At 42.4% G+C, this 16,802-nt stretch overlaps 1 protein-coding gene across 1 annotated transcript in view; it reads left to right on the top strand.

The window, feature by feature from the left end:
• The window catches only part of mertka (c-mer proto-oncogene tyrosine kinase a), a 177,379-nt gene that overhangs the window by 94,655 nt on the left and 65,922 nt on the right, over positions 1-16,802 (top strand). The window contains exons 5-7 of the mRNA XM_073055966.1: positions 5,534-5,620; positions 7,535-7,650; positions 10,668-10,851. Of these exons, the coding sequence (XP_072912067.1) occupies positions 5,534-5,620; positions 7,535-7,650; positions 10,668-10,851 (387 nt within the window). The remainder of the gene's footprint in view (positions 1-5,533; positions 5,621-7,534; positions 7,651-10,667; positions 10,852-16,802) is intronic.

The following is a 16,802-nucleotide window of genomic DNA, read 5'->3' as shown; positions in this document are numbered from 1 at the left end:
GAACCTATCTTTCTGCCTTAAATGCATCCAGTGACTTGGCCTCCACAGCCGCTCATGGCAACAAATTCCACAGACTTACCATCCTCTCACTAAAGTAATTTCTCCGCATCTCTGTTCTAAATGGACGTGCCCTCTTGTCCGAGACTCTCTTACCATGGGAAATAGTTTTGCCATATCCCTCCTTTTCCACTCTGTTCCATCAACTTTCCAGGCCTTTTAACATTCAGAATATTTCTTTGAGATCCCTCCTCATTTTCATGAACTCCAGGAAATACGTTTGTACATCCCAAGAGCTACCAGATGTTCATCATATGGTAACCCTTTCATTCTTGTAATCATTCTCGTGAATCTTCTCTGAACTCTTTCCAGTATAAGTATATCCTTTCTAAATAAGGAGCCCAAAACTGCACACAATACTCCAAATGTGGTCTCATGAATGCCTAATAGAGCCTTAACATCACAGCCCTGCTCTTACATTCTATACCTCTAGAAATGAATGTCAACATTGCATTCGCCTTCTTCCCCACCGACTTAACCTGGAGGGTAACCTTTAGGGTATCTTGCACGAGGACATCCAAGTCCCTTTGCATCTCTGCATTTTGAATTCTCTCCTCATTTAAATAATAGTCTGCCTGTTTATTTCCTCCACCAAAGTGCATGACCACACACTTTCCAATATTGTATTTTATTTGCCACTTCTTTGCCCATTCCCCTAAACTACCTAAGAGTGTCTGCCGGCTCTGTTACCTTGACACTACCTGCTGCTCCACCTAACTTTGTATCATCAGCAAATATAGCCACAAATCCATTAATCCCATAGTCCAAATCATTGACATACATCGTAAAAAGCAGCAGTCCCAACACCGACCCCTGTGGAACTCCACTGGTAACCGGCAGCCAGCCAGAATAGGATCCCTTTATTCCCACTCTCTGTTTTCTACCAATCAGCCAATGCTCCACCCACACTAGTAACTTCCCTGTAGTTCCATGGGCTCTTACCTAGCTAAGCAGCCTCATGTGCGGTACCTTGTAAAAGACCTTATGAAAATCCAAGTACACCACATCTACTACATCTACTTTGTCTACCCTGCTTGTAATTTCCTCCAAAAAATTGCAGTAGGTTTGCCAGGCAGGACTTTCCTTTCAGGAAACCATGCTGGGTTTGATTTATCTTGTCATGTGCCTCCAGGTATTCCTCAATCTCATCCCTAACAATCGATTCCAACAACTTCCCAACCACTGATGTCAGGCTAACAGGTCTATAGTTTCCTTTCTGAAGCTGCCCACCCTTCTTAAATAGTAGAGTAGCATATAAAAACTCTGAAGCTAAGAACATCGAAAGGTCGTCTCCTTGAAACCTGCAAGGTTCTGAGAGGACTTGATGATACTTCCTTTGCTATGATGGTCTTTGATGAAAGGGGCCTTGTTATTATGTCAGAGCAGACATAACTTTTCCAGAGTATCAGAATCAGGTTTAATATCACTGATATATGTTGTTTAATTTGCTGCTTTGTGGCAGTAGTACATGCCAAATATATATATAAAATTAGTGAGGTACTAGCACAAATACAAAAAAATCTGCAGCTGCTGGAAATCCAAGCCAACTCACACAAATGGAAAAGAGTAAACAGTCAGTGTTTCAGGCCAATACCCTTCATCAGGACTGGAAAGAAAGAGAAATCAATGTAAGAAGGTGGGGGGGTGGGGAGGAAGTACCAGATAGTAGGTGATAGGAGGAACCAGGAGAGGGGAGGGGTGAAGTAAAGAGCTGGTAAGTTGATTGGTGAAAGAAATAAAGGGCTGGAAAAGGGGAAGTTTGATAGGAGAGGACAGAAGACCATGGAAGAAAGGGAAGAAGGAGGGACATCAGAGGGAGATGGTGGGCAGGTAAGGAGATAAGGTGAGAAAGGAAACAGAAATGGGGAATGGTGGGGTGGGGCCAGTTACCAGAAATTTGAGAAATCGATGTTCATACTATCAGTTTGGAGGCTACCAAGATGGAAAATAAGGTGTTACTCCTCCACCTTGAGTGCGGTCTCATCATGACAGTAGAGGAGCCGTGGTCTGACATGTTGGAATGGGAATTGTGTTCATCATTTAGTCAATTGTCTAGAAATCTGATAAGGGAGGGGAAGAAACTGTTACTAAAATGTTGAGTGTGAGTCTTCAGGCTCCTGTACCACCTCTCTGGTGGTAATGAGAGCACGTCCTGAGTGATGGGGGTCCTTAATAATGGATGTTTTCTTTCTGAGGCGTCATGATTTGAAGATGTTCTCCATGATGGAGATGGCTGAGTTTGCAGCTCCCTGCAGCTTTTTCTGATTCTGTACCGATGATGGTGTAACCAGTTAGAACGCTCTCCTCGGTACATCTATTGAACTTTGCTAGAATATTTTCCGTCCTTGCAATTCTCCACTTCCCAAAAAGCTGAGAACTATTACGTCACTGTTTTTATTCTAAGCTGAGATGTGCATTTTCAGCCTTGGGGAGCTGAGAGTGCTGGAGTTTGTACTGGAAAGGATTTGAGGCCAATGGCCAGATCAGCTGTTTCCTTTTGAAATGCCTAAGTAGTTTTGTTTTTACAAACTGGAGCATTACAAAATATTCTCCCATGTGTCTTACATACCTTGAAGTTCTTTCTCATTGAGTCTGATCACAATTCAGATTCACTAGCATTTTAGTCATAGATGCAGCTACGGTATGAATTGACTGAAGTACTGGTAGCATGCTTTCTCATAGTAATGGATTGTGAACAGTACTGACTGGATTTCTTACGGCCGCTGGTGACCCATCTTTGGAGGTTGGCAGAAGATAGCATGCTTTTTTTTCCCATTAAAACAGTGGCAACAAGAATTAAAGTGTTTTCTGGGTCTGGAGCGTGCCCTTGCCCTCTATGCTGCCCATCAGTGGACATTGTACCTTCTCTCCAGGGACACCCAGACGGAGATGTACCTTCAAAAGGTCAAGCAATCAGCTAAGTTAGACCCAATATCTTATTGAGCAAAGAGATAGACTTGAGCGATTCCCTGTTCTAAGCTTGCAATTTCTGATCTCATTACATTGTAATTCCTCGTCGCTTCTGGGAAATCCTGTATAATCTTGACTTAAAAGATGTGCTTTTGTTTCACTTCAAAAAGACTTCTCTCTGAGATGGGGAATTCATACGACTTAACTGTTGTGAAATAATACTTCCGGTCACTGTTGGTTGCTTGTAGTGTCCCTGATAGATTATAAAGCTGATGTTTTATAATTGAAGTGTTTTCTGTGGCTTCACTGATGGTTCAGCAGATTTACTTAGAACCTAGAACAGTACTTAACAGGAACTGGCCCTTTAACCCATGATGTACCAGACTAATTAAACTAATAATGAAGTGACTAACAAACCTGACTCTTAAACTCAGTCCCTTGGTTAACAAACGTAAGCATGCTATATGCGATCTTCACTACCCTATCATGTTGTGGAGCCACTTTCAAGGAGCTATGGATTTGGGCCCCCAGATTCCTCTCTACATAAACATTGTTAAATGTCCGGCCAGTACCCATTTGATTCCCACTGTAGCTGTGCCGTCATCTAAATTCAGTACCTTGTTCCAACTTTCTCCCTGTATCTCTTGATTTCCCCTTGTCCGATTTACGGAAAAATGAGCTGAAAAAATGGCAGATGGTATTTAATGCAGACAAGTGTGAGGTGTTACACTTTGGTAGGAAAATCCAGGGTAGAGCTTACACGGTGAGTGGTTGGGCAGTGAGGAGTGCAGTAGAACAGAGGGATCTGGGAATACAGACCCATCATTCCTGAATGTGGTGTCACAGGTAAATAGAGTCATAAATCAATGTATTGAGTACAGGAGTTGGGATGTTATGTTGAAATTGTATAAGACCTTACTGAGGCCTAATTTGGGGTATTATAGACAATAGACAATAGGTGCAGGAGTAGGCCATTTGGCCCTTCGAGCCAGCACCGCCATTCATTGTGATCATGGCTGATCATCCACAATCAGTACCCTTGACTCCGCTATCTTTAAGAGCTCTATCTAACTCTTTCTTGAAAGCATCCAGAGAATTGGCCTCCACTGCCTTCTGAAGCAGAGCATTCCATAGATCCATAGCTCTCTGGGTCGAAAAAGTTTTTCCTGAACTCCATTCTAAATTGCGTACCCCTTATTCTTAAACGGTGGCCTCTGGTTCTGGACTCCCCCAACATCAGGAACATGTTTCCTGCCTCTCGTGTGTCCAATCTCTTAATAATCTTATATGTGCAGAAAAATTATAAATGAGATTGAAAGAGTATAGAGAAAGTTAATTGGGATGTTGAAAGGACTTGACCTAAGTTATAGGAAAAGGTTGAATAGGTTAAGACTTTATTCCCTGGAACATAGGAGAATGAGGGGGAGATTTGATAGAGGTTTACAATATGATGAGAGGTATAGATCAGATAAATGCAAGCAGGCGTTTTCCTTGGAGGTTGGGTGAGACTGGAACTAGAAGTTTTGGGTTAAGGGTGAAAGGTGAGCTGTTTGAGGGGAACATGAGGGGGAAATTAACTCAGAGGGTGGTGAGAGTGTGGAACATGCTGCCAATGGAAATGCTGGATTTCAATGTTTAAGAGAAATTTGGATAGGTATGTGGATGGGAGGGGTAGAAAGGATTATGGTTTGGGTGCTGTTCAGGGACTAGGCAGGTTAATAGTTCAGCACAGACTAGATGAGCTGAAAGGTCTGTTTCTGTGCTGTTGCATTCTATGAATCCAACCATAAATTTAACTGATCTTGTACAATGGACAATTTCTTGGGAAATTAAAATGAAGCCCTTTATACCAATTCATTGTTTTGTTTATTCATTTCTTTATTGGCAAGATTGACCACTGATTACAAATAGTTTTGGCACTACTTATCTTGCCTATCAACCATCATCGTCCAAGGAGTTTGCAGACAAAGGCTTGTATAAATTGTTATCCATTAAGTTCACAACCGTGAATGATGCTGTACATTTATCAGTGGAAAAACAGTAGAATACTGCACTTGGCTTCCATTATCGTTTGGAGTTCGCAAACCATTCTGAGTTGGATGGAAAGGAAGTGTTTTACCCCCAGAGCTTTAGGGGCTATGGATCAAGAGGTGTGACCTGTGCTGGGAGACAAGTCAGAGCCTGGTCAACCCCACTGGGTCGTCTGGGTGAGAATGTCTGATGTTGAAAGACCCGAAATACACGATGACCCCAGGTTACATCACTGATGATGAGTCCCAGCGCATCCGTGGATAGATGTATCTCAGGATCAGAGTAATTTTTTAAAAATTTCCGCTGTGTCAGGAATGCCTTATCAGCTTTCCACTTCAGACGGCTTTGTATGTTTCCTAGAATGCAAGGCATGAGCGTTTGAAAGATGTACTTGATTCATAATTACCAAAAATCTGTTTTTTGTTGTTGCAAGTTATCATGCATTCTAACCCTTTGAAAGTCTTGGCTGCTCACGTTATAAAAGCATGCAATGTCAAGTCATTTTCTAACTTTTAAAACTTGTTTACCTGTTCAGGTGTCGATAAACAGACAAGATATAGTTGCGAAGCTCACAATAAGAAAGGAGTTACAGTTTCAAGGAAAGCCCAAGTTAACATCAAAGGTATGTGCTACTGACAGCCACGTTGTGGTAAGTGCACCATTTAAATTCAGCGCCTAAGGGAGCCGTAACCTTGCATTCCAGTAACGTAAATTCACCTTGGGTTCGACAGTAATGTTCTAATTTTTTACTGAGAAAGCTATGCCAATAGAGCAGGATTGATTCCCTAAAAAATTCGCACTGATGCACACCTCCAATACGCCTCTATAAGTTTATTGCCCTTCCCTGCCTTGGCTGGCAGGGTGGAGATATGTCTCTACCAAGGGGACATGTAAGGCCTTCCTCTTACCCCCACCCCCACCCCCCCCGACTAACCTGCAGGTCACCCTGCCTAGCTCCCCCGATCGTGGTCACGTGAAGCCGTGGGTGCAGGTGGTGGCTGGTCGTATGAATAACTGGTGCATATCACAAGTCCTGGTTATGCGACCACGGATACCAGGCAGACAATCTCTAAGGAGTATTGATAATGGCTGGGGTCACTCGTCTTGTAAAGACACTGTCCAGAAGAAGGCAATGGCAAACCACTTCTGCAGAAAAATTTGCCGAGAACAATTATTAGTCATGGGACCATGATTACCTATGTCATACAGCACAGCACATAATGATGATGACCTAAAAACATTGAGTACCCGTATGGGTTCAGTTTCATAAACATTGCTCTGTGGTATCTTGGCAGTGGTTGAAGCGCAAGTTCTCAAAAATCTTTGGCATGAAGGGTAGCTTGGAGCCAAAGTTGAGGCACTTTCGGAGGGTTTAAAATAATTCATATTCAAAAGGGTTCTGAAAAACTGAGGGGGGGCGGGTGGTTTCAAGGAGCATACTCAATGCTGGAAGGATTTAGAGCCAGGGGTTCCCAACCATTTTTATACCATGCACCAATACCATTAAGCAAAGGGTCCGTGGACTCCAGGTTGGGAACCCCTGATTTGGGGAGAAGTGGTGTGCTGTTTTGAAAGATATGGTTTTCAAATGAAAGAAGAGTGACTGGAGCCAAAAGGGCACCAGTTCAGATGGAGACACAGGAGACTGGAAACAGGAGGAACAGACAATCTGCTGGAAGGGCTTAGTAGTTCGACAACCCAATCCATTGACAATTCCTTTATCCACACCCCTCAACAGATGCAGCTTGACCTGCCGAGTTCCTCCAGCCGATTGCTTGTTGCTAGACAATGGGCTGAGGAAGATCTCCCGGGTAAAGTGGAGCGAGGCTGTTCAGACGTTGGATGGAGCGTGATGGGGAATGGTGATGGTGGTGTGGAGGACGGTTGTGGATGAATTTGTTGATGGAGGGTGATGGTGAGGTGTCCCATGAGAGGAGCATTGGGAAAACTGACAAAAGCTAAAGCTGTGGATAGTTAGTTACAAGTACAATGTGGCAGCTACTCGTGAGGACTGCTGAAAATGTGGATTCTAACTTGGACCAGCCCTTTGTGTATGAGTCTCGAGGATGAGTCAGCAACTAATTAAACACAACATGGTGTGCTACACAGTCCCTAATAATCTGAATATTTGAAGGATGCCTGATTGTTTAGCTGGAAATTGCACTGCTCGGGGTCGGGGGGGGGGGGGTAGCTTTGGAACATTATCTACAGTTTATCACAGCCATGTTATTGGAATAAGTTCTAAAATCCCCCCCCCCCCCCCCCGTTACAACAATATTCTTGTTTAAGAAGGAATAGAAAGCAGGGAATGAGGCGATTGGGTCTGCATGGCCAAAGAAAGACACCTTTGTGACCTGCTAATGTGATGAATGTGCTGATAATTGAAGTTACTGGCAAGTAAAACTCCCACTGGGTTAGCGGTGATTGAAGGGTGGTCTTGGGTTTGCAACCTACTTAGCTAATAGTCACTTTATAACTGAAAGTTGTTCCACACATGCCTTGGACTTGATTTCTTTTCGCTTTTTGGCCTTGTTAGAGGCCCCAGATCCACCAGTTGGCCTATGGATTCGTAACCAGACGGCGCACGTGATCGTAGTTTCGTGGAAGCCTGGCTTTGATGGATACGACCCTCTAAACAGTTGCCAAATCCAGGTAAATTCACCGTTGTTTTAAAATACAGCAGACTGAGCAAATGCAGATTTATTAATGTTCTGCCTCAAGCCAGCTATCCTTCCAGTTTATTCCAGTGTTACTGGAGTTTGGAACGCTTCCTGCCTGGTTCCCAAGAGCTGCAGTTTGCCAGCTGTTATGTTACAGAATTTATATATAAGTAAATCAGTCAATAATAGATTTTTAATCAGTATAACAGGTTGTTGATTTATCGTCTGTCATTGAGATGATTTGAAGTATGTGTTGGCTTCTCATGTTGTTGGCACCAGGTGAGTCTGAGTGAACGAGATTTCAGGCAGCAATACTGCTTATATGATAGTGATGAATTTTGACAATTTTGTCAGATAATTACTCAGTCACTAACGTTCTGGCAGAATCATGTTTAATCACTTGTCTGAGCTTCCAATTATTTTCCGCAATATAGAGCTGGCTTAGTTTTTCCAGTTTCTTTGTTTCCCTGTCCCTCCCCTAAAAGGGTCTGTCAACCTTTTTAATCATATTCTTTTGTCACTGCTGGTGCGCTGTTTTTATTTGAGACCAATCCTGAGCTTTCACAACATGCAGCCAGTTTGCCTCATAGAACAGAGTGCATTTGACAACTGAATGGATAAGAAACCTTGGCTGCATTTACCGTACTTGACTTGCGTGTTGGATTTCTCCTAGACTTGCTCAGAAATGATGACCGCCCAAGGGGAAAGAGCTGGGAGTCTAATCATTCTCATATTTCTAGTGCGTGAAAGCCATTGGTACAGCCTTCCAACTATCCTCTCTCATCGGTGATCTCTCAATGATCTGTCTGAATTGTGCATTGTTGGGTTGGAGTAATGCACCAAAGAAACAGGCCCTTCAGCCCAACTCATCTATGCTAGTCCAGGTGTCTGAGCTAATCCCATTTCCCTGTATTTGGTTCATATCCCTCTGAATATGTGAATGTATTTCAGCTACCCGAATCTTAAATCCTTCCAAACAATCATAACTGTTTCTTCAGATTGCTTCCCCCTCATTTCTCTGCCACATGAATTACCCAATATGCTGAAAAATTCAGAATTCAATTCAGGTACTTTTCTCCCCCTTGTCTGCTGTAGCAGCAATTAAGATTACAAAAAATAATCTTAGTTCTCGTGTCAGGCAGTGATGAACTAGTTTATTTTGCTAATGGGCATTGTGATGGATTACTTTCTGCCCAAACACTTCCTGATCTTCTACTTCAAGCTGCCTGTTTTTATCAATGACAAAATACAGTAGAAGGTTCAGTATTAGGGTCGCTGTTAGCTTTACTGTCCACTGATTATCTCCTGAGGGATAAAGTCAACATTTGACCAATATTCCAGCAGAGTTTACTTACCATTTCCTTCAGTTTACACAATGCAATGATAATGTTGTGGTAGTGTTTTGAACTTGTTGGCATTGATCAATGTGTGTTGTCCTAATTTTACCATTAAACTTTTAAGCAAGTCTCTTCCAAAGAAGCTGTGCCATTCTACATAAAGTAGGAAAAAAATAAGCAGAGATTTGATTAGCCAAGTTCAAAGTCTTGAAGTACTTAGAGAAAAGACTATTCTCTTTGGCATTAGATTCCCTAATCAGAGGGCATAAGTTTATTAAATTGCTTCAAAAGCCTGCTGGGAGATGATGATTTATTTTTATTGTGTTGAGTTATGACTTGGAATGCACTCTCTGAAAAGTTGGTTCAGTATGTTTTTTATGCTAACTTTATTGAATGGAATTGGATCAATACTTTCCAGGAAAGAAAATAAACAAGTCTCTAGGCAAAAAGGCAGAGTGGAACAGATTGTAAGAAAAACTTCCGAAAACTTGATGATGAAATAGATTTGAAAGGCCTCCTTGTTAAGTTTACATCATCTGCAAACTCCTGCAACAATGCTAGTCTGTTTATTTAACAAAGGATACATTGGCATTTCAGGCAGTCCAGAAGAAATTTTATCTGGGCTAATTCCTGGGATAAGTGTGTTCTCTGATCAAGAACGGACAAAAAGTTAAAGTTATATTCTTTCGACTTCAGAAGAATGAGGGGAAAACTTGTTAAGTGCATAAGGTTCTTGGCAAGAATGATGAGATGTTTTCATGAATTTTAAATTTTTTTATTTATTGCGATACAGTGCAGAAAAGGCTGTTCTGGCCCTTCGAGCTGTGCTGCCCAGCAATCCCCTGATTTAATCCTAGCCCAATCACGGGACAATTTACAATGACCAATTAACTTAAGAAGTGGTACATCCTTGGACTGTAGGAGGAAACTGGGCACCAGGAGGAAACCCACGTGGTCACAGGAAGAACATACAGACTCCTTACAGACAGCGGTGGGAATCGAACCCGGGTTGTTGGTACTGTGCTAACCTCTTTGCTACTGTGTCGTCCCTGTTGGAGAATGTTAAATGAGGGAACTTAGCTTCTGGATGAGGGGTGGTTATTTAAACATGAGGTGTGCAAAAATTTGTTCCCACAGTCTTAACGCTCTGGAATTCTTCAGAGGGATTGTAGATGCTATATTTTTGGAAATAAGGAGAGATAGATAAATCCTTGAATGGACAGGAAATTAAGAGTAATCAGGAACTGGTAGAAGAAATTATCAAACACTGACTGTATAGATTGGCAGTGCAGGCAGCAGGGGCAAAGTGGCTTGTTAGTGCTGTTGTGTATTCTCCTTGTATCAAGCCATTTAGCACGCTGTGACTATGAACCATTGCTTTGTAAGAGCTATTCAATTTGTCCCACTTCCTCATTCTTTCAACATGGCGGAGCAATTCCTTTCTCTTGTCGGTACCTGTTCCCCTTTTGAAAGTTACTGTGATTATATCTGTTCGCACAAATCTTTTCAGAGCATGGATTCTAAATCTTGAAGTGGGGAAGAAAAAAAAAGTGAACTCCAAACCAACTTGGATTTTTACTGCATATCTCAAATTCATACAGTTACTTGGACCAACGTAGCCGAGGTGCTTTTTTGTTGCATAAGGCTGTTTGTTGTTGTCTTGTATGATCAGGTCAAGAAGGTTGCAGAGGGTGAAAACAACGTGATAAGTTTTGTGACCACGACAGTTCCACCATACAACTGCAGCATCCTTAAACTACAAGCAATGACTTCCTACATCATTAGAGTTTCGTGTAGGAATGAAATTGGATGGTCAAGCTACTCTTCCGAGATCCAGGCCAAGACAACAGAAGGGGGTAGGAGTTATATTTTGCTGTGCAATGAGTTCAAATAATTGAAGCATAATTAATAGCATCGTTGCCCAACTATCAATCCTTCACTTTGATATTTCTATCATTGTTTGCAAATACATTCTTATGGTGGCTTAATGACATAGTTTTATTTTTATTTATTTATATTCTTGCTTCTCTTCTAATATTTATATATCTCTGCACTTGTAATGCTACTGTGACAATGTAATTTCCTTTTGGGATCAATAAAGTATCTATCTAATAAGTAAGTACCCTCCCCTTCAGATATTCCTCAGTCTGTTTTTAAACCAGTTAGAGCCTACTGCTCTTTAATGGTGGAAATTAATATGAGGAGTATGGATTTCATAGGACTACAAGTTTCAGCCAGGAGTTCCCAACCATTTTTATGCCATTTTATAACCGAGGGGATCTGTGGAGCCCAGATTGGGAGCCCTTGGTTTCAGCAATATTTGATGCTTAGACATGACCAGAACTAGGTTGGTGAAAATAAATCAAAACAAATACTGTAAATCTGAAAGGTTAACCGTTTTCTCACTCCTCAGATGTTGCTTGATCTGATGAGTTTTGCCAGCGTTTTCTGCTTTTATTTCAGAAATTTTTGACGTCATGATGCAAGGTCCCTGGAAGGGCATCTCAACAAGATCTCAGTGGAAATTACATCAAGCTGAGAGGGGAATAGTGAGAGACAAAATTTATCCCTGTACACTTCACAGTCAATGAATGGTTGGTACAGATATCACAGGGCAAAGGGCCTGTTTTTGTTCAGTGTAAACATTTCTAACTCATGAAATGAAACAAACTGGATGTACTTAGCAGGTCAGGCAGCATCTATTAAGAGAGACACTTTGATAGGTCATTCAGTGTCTCCCAGTCTCCTACCACAGTCCCTTCCTTTTGTTCTTGTCTCATTTAATCTGCAAACTAAAGATTTTACCTTTAATGCTTTCCTTTTCTGATGGAAGTTTATTAAGCTCCTCTGTCCACAGATGGTCCCAGGCCTGTTGAGGTTTCACATTTCCTGCATTTGTTTTTTGGATGCTTCTTTATAGTTAACATTGGTTTATTGTAGCAGAGCATTTGCCAAATTGAACGATCAAGTAATTTTCCTCATCGCTGTGTGTGTGCCCTTCCTCCATGAAGATCTGTTGCCATACCAACCTACGTACCTTCATTGACTGTGGAGATTGGGAATGAAGTGTACAAGAATGAATTTTGTCCCTCACTATTGCCCTCTCAGCCTCGATGTAATTTTCATTGAGATCCTGTTGAGGTGTCCTTCCAAGGACCTTGCACCTGTTACGAATGTGCCACAGCTCTGAGGGACCAAAGGGTGCGGGGTAATGCACCCATTATGTCATTGTTAGTGGAGTTGAAACAATGCGTTGCAATGTCTGAGCCAGGGAGCAGTGGAGGAAAGATTTCCAAGGATGAAAGGCGGTGTATTTGGGTTGAGTTGCTTACAAAGGGTAATAAACTTTATGTTAAGGCTTCATTTTGTTTTGCTTGTAGTTCCAGTTCAAGGGTGGATTTTCCTCAGTTATTGCAGTCTTAACTCTGACCCCTATGGAACAGGATTAATCACTGGCAGCCAACCGGAAAAGGCCTTCTTTATTCCCACTCTTAGACTACTGGCAGTCAGCTAGTGCTCTATCCATACTAGTACCTTTACTGTTATACCATGGACTCTTCTCCTGCTTAGCAGTGAATGTGCAGCACCTTGTCAAAGGCCTTCTGAAAATCCAAGTAAACATCATCTACTGACCCTCCTTTGACTATCCTGTCTGTTATTTCCTCAAAGAATTCCTACAGATTTGTCAGGGAAGATTTCTCCTTAAGGAGACCATGCTGACTTTGTCCTATTTTATTATGTGTTTTCCAAGAGTTCCGAAACCTCATCCTTATTAATGGACATCTCCCAACCACTGAAGTCAGGCTAACTGGCTGATAACGTCCTTTCTTTTGATTCCCTCTTTTCTTAGAGTGAAGTGAAATTTTCCTGTCCTCTGGAACCATTCCAGAATCTCATGATTCTTGACAGATTACTGGTAATGTCTCCACGGTCTTTTCTACTGCCTCTTTCCGAGCCCTGGGGTGTAGTCCATCTGGTCCAGGTGACTTATTTACCTTAAGTCCTTGGAATGTAGGAGATTAAGGGGTGTATAGGTGCGTAAAAGCATGAAGGATGTAGGTCAGCAAAATACACAGGTTTTTCAGGGAAGAGGAACTAAAATTTAGAAGGCATAGCTTTAAGGTGAGAAGTGAAAGATTTAAGAGGGATCTGGGGAAACAGTTTGCTCATATAGAGCACAGTGTATATATGGAACAAGCTTGCAGAGGAAGTGGTTGAGGTAGGTACAAAGTACATTTATTATTAAAATATGTATACATTATACATTTGTCTCCTTACAGTCAGCTACAGAACAGAGAAACCCAAAATAACCCATTTTAAAAAAAAGTCTGACAAACACCCAATGTACAAAGAGAAAAAAACAAATTGTGCAAACAATAAAAGTAAGCAAATAGCATTTACAATGAAAGTGCGTCCTTAGACACAAAGCTCGGAGCAGCTGAAGCAAGCCACAGCCTCACCTCAGCCTCATCATCAGTTCAACACATAGCGGAGTAAACGTGGCACAGAGCAGCCAGCAGGACTGCCCCAGACCTTGCCTCTGGTCCAGACACGGTGCCTTCTCAATCCATTTGGCCCGGCATTTAAATCTTCCAAACATCAGATCGTTCCTTGCTCTAGGACCCAGGACCAGTTGCGTCGATACGCTCTGGGCCTGGACCCTGCCACCATGTTTCAGCCTGTGCCCGACCTTTCCAAATTGGATCAGCGCTTAGATCAGTCAAACCTTGATCTCGGTTTAGGTGGACAGGTCTCTGCTCCAGCTTTGCACTGTTTGCCCTGACTTCAGCTTTAATATGCCTGACCTTGCCCCATTTTCACTTTGAGCATGCCTCAAACTCACCTCGACTCTCGACTCAGCATCGCCTTTCCATTGATTGCAGTGATCGTTTACCATAGTTTCTTTTTAACAGTTGTCTTCCTTGTTTTGGTAGCCATTAGGAAGTTGTCACTTGCCTTCAGCAGCATCATTTTAAACTGGAAGTAACTGAATTGTAAACAAAACATTTGGATGAGCCGATGGATAGGAAAGGTTCACAAGGACATGTGCCAAATGTTGACATTTGGGACTAGCACCAAGGTTGGCATGGAGAAGCTGGGCTGAGAAACTTGTTTCCATACAGTATTACTCTGTGCTCTGTTAGTTGGCGGATACAATGCACAATGTGGAATCAGAAACAGTGCTCCAGAGTACTGTGATGTGGATATTAAATAACTAGAAAAGACGTTCAGGGCTGTTGTTTTCTCCAGAACGACTGAGGCGGGGTTTGATCATACTTGTGAGGTCATAACAGTGGCATTTCTGGAGCTGCTTTGGCTACAGTTAAAGGCTACAAATGGAAAATGACAGATTCTTCTAGAAAGACGGGCACATTGTCTTCCTTCATCTGTACAATATCTTCATTGTTACTGTGATTCAACCCCAAATGCCCAATCAGTACTGGGCACAGCGATCTGCCTCCTTGACTTTCTCTCTGTCAGAGGTCAGAAATGGGCACATTCAGTGATTGTACGGTGTCCAATTCCATTTGCAAATTCTCTGGCAATGAAGCAGTTCATACCAATGACCATGTCTAAAGATCTGTCCTAGGACTAGCATGCAAATATCAACATAAAGAAGGCATAGCAATGCCTCTACTTTCTTAGAAGAATGCGTAGATTTGGCACGTAACCAAAAACTTTGACAAACTTCCATAGATGCCCAGTGGAGCGTATTCTAACTGGTGGCATCACGGCTGGGCATGCAAACACCAATGCCCAGGAATGGGAAAAGACTCCAGAGAGTGGCTGAGACAGCCCATCGATTGCAGACAAAGCCCTCCCCACCACTGAGTACACTGACATCAGGGATTGCCAACCTGGGGTCCATGGACCTGGTGCTTAACGATATTGGTCCATGGCAAAAAAAGAAGCTGGGAACCCCTTATTTTCATAGAACACTTCTTCAGGATAGCAGCATCCGTTGTCTGAAAGTCCACCACCATCCAGGCCACACTCTCTCCTCGCACTTACCGTCAGGCAGGAGGTACAGAGCTTGAGGACACACACTACCAGGTTCATAAACAGCTCTAAAAACCATCAGACTCCCAAACCAGCGAGGATAACTTCACTGATGATAACTTCAAATTGATTCTACGACTTACAGACTCACCTTCAAGGACTCTTTTACAACCTACATTCCCATGATGATTATCATTCCCTTTATTGGCTATTGGTCTTTTGCACATTTGTTTCTCAGTCTTTGCTTATGTATGCTTTTTGCAGATTCTGCTGTATTACTTCTTTTCCCCCTCCGTGCCTGCAAGAAGATGAATCTCGTGGTAACATATGCGTACTTCTGTATAAGTATTTTGTACAAGGTAACATATGTCATTGCCGATTAAATGGACTCAGAAAATTTTCACTGATTCGTCAAACACTCTTTACCAGTGCACAAGGAAATCAGCTTGGGCCCCTGTCACCAAACTGTTCTAAACTATGAAGAAATTGACCAGTTGGATACAGATTGGATACAGATATTGACCAATTGGTGACCTAGAGGATATTCATGTTCCTTATTTGCATAATCAATCACCAATTACACGATGATAATTCAGGTATTAATAGGCATTAGCGTCTTCACATTAAAAGCCAATAATACTTCAGAATTAGTGAAGTGGACCAACGGTAAGTGTCACTGGAGAATCCATTGTTTGCATCTTGCCCTGTTGAGCCAAATAGCCGTGGTCGCCTGCTGTGCAAAGGGATGCTATGCTCTTCAAAGAGCTCTCTCGTCTGTGTTGACTGCACACTATCTGTAAGCAATCTTGCCTGGATGTTATCCTAATGCTTGCCTTCCTGCAACTGCTATATATACAGTACTGTTGCAAAGACTTAGGCACACATATATAGCTAAGGTGCCTAAAACCTTTGCACAGTACTGTATTTGTCAACGTGGAGCCGAGAGCAAGTTTGCAAATCTGGTGGGAGCAAAGGATATTGGGAATAGTGATGGTGAAGCTGTGTGGGAGGGGTTTCAGACGGGTGGCAGAGAAGGAGTGCCGGGAGGAGGGGGTAGGCACACCCGGTCCTGAGACTCCAGGCAAGGTTATTTGATTCCAAACAATTGGTTTATTGATAATTACAAAATGCCTCCCTGGTGATTCCCACTGTCTCCCCTTTTCCCAACTACGATTCCAATATCCCTGCCCCCTTCCCACTCTCAGTCCACAACAGAGACCGATATTAGAATAAGGTTTATCATCACTCCTATATCATGGGATTTTATATTTTTTTCTGCAACTGCAGTACCGTGAAATTACTACAGCACTGCACAAAGGTCTTAGGCACCCTAGCTATGTACGTATATGTGCCCAAGACTTTTATATAGTGCTGTACAGTCTTTGATAATAAATTTACTTTGACTTCAGAAGCGAATGTGAGCTCCTGCCCGTGATATTCAATGGCATAACCATCACTGAGTTCCACTTCATCAACAGCCTGAATGTCTGCATTCACCTTCAGTGTAAATAACATGGCTGCAGGAGCAGTCCATCAACTGACCAATCTACAAGTCACAGATCAGAAGTCTGAAATATTCTTCATCTTGCCCAGATGACAGCACCGTGAATGACAGTCACTTGATTGGCTCTCCCTCCACTCTGAATTTGGCCGCATTCTCTTCAGTCTGAAGTGCAGCATTAGAAACAGTAGCTTCTTCAATAGCAACACAAGAGCTCTGCTATGTAGGACAAGGGCAGCAGGCATATGGGAGCACGTCTTAGACGCCTTATGCTGCAGGTGGCAATTGTCTGCTGATGAATAATTT

The sequence above is a fragment of the Hemitrygon akajei genome, chromosome 9 (genome assembly GCF_048418815.1).
Source record: "Hemitrygon akajei chromosome 9, sHemAka1.3, whole genome shotgun sequence".
In the NCBI taxonomy this organism is placed as follows: Eukaryota; Metazoa; Chordata; class Chondrichthyes; order Myliobatiformes; family Dasyatidae; genus Hemitrygon; species Hemitrygon akajei.
The sequence above is the reverse complement of the archived record's forward strand: the minus strand, read 5'-3'. Positions and strand labels throughout refer to the sequence as shown.